This window comes from Cotesia glomerata, linkage group LG10 (assembly GCF_020080835.1).
Source record: "Cotesia glomerata isolate CgM1 linkage group LG10, MPM_Cglom_v2.3, whole genome shotgun sequence".
Taxonomy (NCBI): Eukaryota; Metazoa; Arthropoda; class Insecta; order Hymenoptera; family Braconidae; genus Cotesia; species Cotesia glomerata.
Window position 1 is genome coordinate 10383326 of NC_058167.1, and position 3499 is coordinate 10386824.

The following is a 3499-nucleotide window of genomic DNA, read 5'->3' on the forward strand; positions in this document are numbered from 1 at the left end:
TTATTATTATTAATAATTTTTTTTAGTCTAGACCGGGATTCGAACTCAGATAATTTAGTTACGCGCCGAAGGCTCTACTAGTTGAGCTATCAGAGACACTATCCATACTTAATTACTCAGTCACCTAATAAGACTCACCGAGTAATAAACACAGCCGTCCATCTTACGGTAGAAAGCATTATATCTTTAATTATATCAGTATAAACGCGGCAAAATTATAGTATATCTTTGGTATTTTTACCGTAGAAATACGATTTTATTATTTTAAAATTATATTATAGTTAATACATAGATTTTTTACGGTAAAAGTTCTAGAGTTTTACAGTAATTTTATAGTATTATTTCTGAACTTTAATGTTGACCACAGAAATACCGTATTATTTCAGAATTATAACGGTAAATTTACAGTAAACGCATTAATACCGAAAATTTACGGTATTTCAAAAACCGCGAGGGCAATTATTGACGCCCCTACTGCGCATGCGTCGAATCATTTGGTTATGTTTTTATTTATCAAAACTTGATATAAAGTAATCAATATTATTAAAGTTAATTAATAATAATTTCTATGAATGATTAATTATTATTAAAAATATAACAATTTATTCAAAAACTTATTTAACACCAAAACACGCCGAGTTATTTGACAGTTAAAAGCCTTGTATATAATCGCGTAACGTATTTTATACTTAAAAAAAAAGGCGTCATAGCGCTGTTGACTGGCTGTCAATATGGGATTCACCATAAAAATTATGAACTAGTTATTGACTCCCATTATTTAAATATTGTAAAGCATACAATTAATTTCGATTATTCAATTTTATAAATATTTCATGTACTGTTAATTAAAAAAAAAATAGGTCATATAATTACATGAAAAAATTAATTTAAACTCGGCAGTTAAAAAAAATGCTTTTCTAACCAAAGTTGTTAAGAAAATAGACGCTCGTAAGCTGATTTGATGAACTGGTGGTAACTTTATTTTTTTTTAATAATTAATATTTAATATTTTGAACTGAAAGTGATTTTTTTTCAATTTTTTAATTAATTAGAATTTAATAAAAATTTATTTGATCGTTATTCTTATTACAGATAATTTAATATATTTAAAGATAATTTAGGGTGTCAATATTTAGACCCCCGTCAATAATTGGGGCTTTTACCTTAAGTCCTTGAAGTAGAGAAAAAAAAAAAAAAGGCCGTGTCCTCGTGAAAAGGATTTCTCCCTTTGTATCCATCTGAAAAAAAAAACAATGCCAAATTATTGATCAGTACAAATGTCATTGTCGCACAAACCAACAAAACTTGAAAAAAAATTTTTTTCACAAAATGGCGGCTGTTTAAAAATAGAAGTCGATTTTTTTACTCATTTTTCAACTTCCTCCAATTTTTTTAAAATATTACAAATTTGAAATTTTCAATTTTTATTGGTTAGTGCGAAAGCGAGATAATTGAAGAATATTCATGCTAAATTTCAAGTAAATCGGCTAATTAGAACCTAAGATATCTGCATCACCGTATCGAAAAAAGTAGTTTCGAGAAAAACGCGTTTAAAGTTTAACGTTCAGTTTCAGGCAGCGTAACTGATAAAATAGTACGTATAACTTACATTCTCTTAAGGGAGTATTCTACTGTAGAGGCATGAATTTCGCCCGGTTTTAAAAGCGCTGTACAAAGGAAACAAAAAATATTTTTATAATCAATTTTTTTATTATTTGTTTATTGATGTTTTATTATTACATAAAAAAATTATTAAAAAAAAAAAAATTAAAATTGGCAAAGTTATGAGCAGTCAAAGTGGGGGGGGTCAAAAAAAAAAGAGGGTGTCCTGGCGTGCATTATTCCAACCCTCCTGGTGATCTGAAACATAAAAAACAGACGGATTCTTAATTATTATAGATGCCGCTTGGATATATAACCCTTGGATAAGTTAAAAAAAAATTTTTTTTTTAAATGGCGGCAGTTTGAAAAAAAAATTTTTTTTTTCATATTTTTTTAACAATTCCGAATTTTTTAAAAATACTAAATGAGAAGTTATAGTTTTGGGCAGGGTTCACGAGATGAAGCGACGTATAGAGAACATCCTCTTCAAATTTGAAGTAAATCAGTTCATTAGAACTCGAGATATCCTTACCGCCAGCTCGAAAAAAGTAGTTCCGAGAAAAACGCGTTCAAAGTTTTGAGACAAGTTTTCGACAATTTTACTTGTAGAGTGGTACAGAATACTTACATATTTTTAATCGGCGATTCCTGCTCCATATAAGAATCCTTCCTCTACTTCAAAATGCTCATTCTCCAATTATCTCTTGTGAAGACGTGTAGTTCTAATCTATAAATAATTAATCAGCCATCCCAGCTTCATACATTGGGCCTTCCTCTACTTCATATTGACTGTTTTCAGCATTTCTCTCTGTATAACGAGCAGTTCTTTCCTCTTTTGAAGCATCTGAAGCTCGAACCTCAGACCGTTCAATCCTTACTGCGTTGCGCCTAACAGCAAACCCATGGGATTCCAGACCTATTTTTATTCCTATTAGACTCATTATTTGTAAAATAGGATAAAAGCCTTGATTGAAAATGCAAACTGCTAAACAATTAGCAATCTCAATTGTCTGGGACCCAGCATGGATATGTTTGGGTGCAAATGTCCATATTAAAGAGTAAAGTGACTCGTTGTTATTTTGAGTTTCGCTGCCCAAGCAACGTTCTAATAAAGAATCATCTGATAAGCATTCGTAAATAGGTTTCATAACTTTTAAAACCTTATCAGTTAGAGGTGGATTTTCATGGTGAAAGTCATCCTCAGTTCCTTCGGCCGCTGCTTTCTGCCACTTGCACCAGCTGTCTGGTCCAGGAGGGCAATTCATGTGCTGAGGCTTCTTATCAGTTGAAATTTTATGCAAGTACGTGGCCCATATTTCTCGTTTCATATCTTCAACGGATTCAGGATGACGACGGATAGCTAATCCGTAGTACGCAGATAGCTGAGTGATTACTTTATCAGTCAATTTACCAGCACCCTTACCACCAATTCCACTATTTTCTTTTTTTACCTTCCGGAGATGCGATCCCATACGTTTTTGGACGTATCCAACACATTCAGCTATTCATACTCAGGTAGCCCGGACCGCCCGTAGTCTATTGTTGCAGTCGTCCGCTCAACCCGGTCTAGTTGCCACGACATTAAAACGGCTGTAACTTTGAAAATAATTTGAATTTTGAAAAATCCTTTCAGGGAGATATTTTTGAATATCTAAACTATCGAATTATGAAAAAAAAATTTTTTCATTTTTTTCAAAATTCTAGACTAGAATACCCCCTTAATACTGAAGTTAGCCAACATTTTTATGAATTTATTTATTTTTTTTTTTTTTTCATCAAATTAAAACAACAAAATACTTTTTTTTTCCAATTGCACTTAGGGCCAGTTTTTCAATCCGAGATAAAAGTACCGCCAATAAAATAAATAATTCAGCGACGTGATATTGCTCTCAATTAG

General features: G+C 31.6%; 1 protein-coding gene across 1 annotated transcript; it reads right to left on the minus strand.

Moving 5' to 3' along the window:
- Positions 1-1774: 1774 nt before the first annotated feature.
- LOC123272997 lies at positions 1775-3192 on the minus strand. Its single transcript, XM_044740081.1, has 3 exons — positions 2763-3192; positions 2231-2518; positions 1775-1860 (listed from the first exon to the last, which is right to left on the minus strand). The coding sequence occupies exons 1-2, from the start codon at positions 3072-3074 to the stop codon at positions 2477-2479; spliced, it is 354 nt and encodes a 117-aa protein (XP_044596016.1). The 5' UTR covers positions 3075-3192; the 3' UTR covers positions 1775-1860; positions 2231-2476.
- Between the last annotated feature and the right edge of the window lie 307 nt (positions 3193-3499).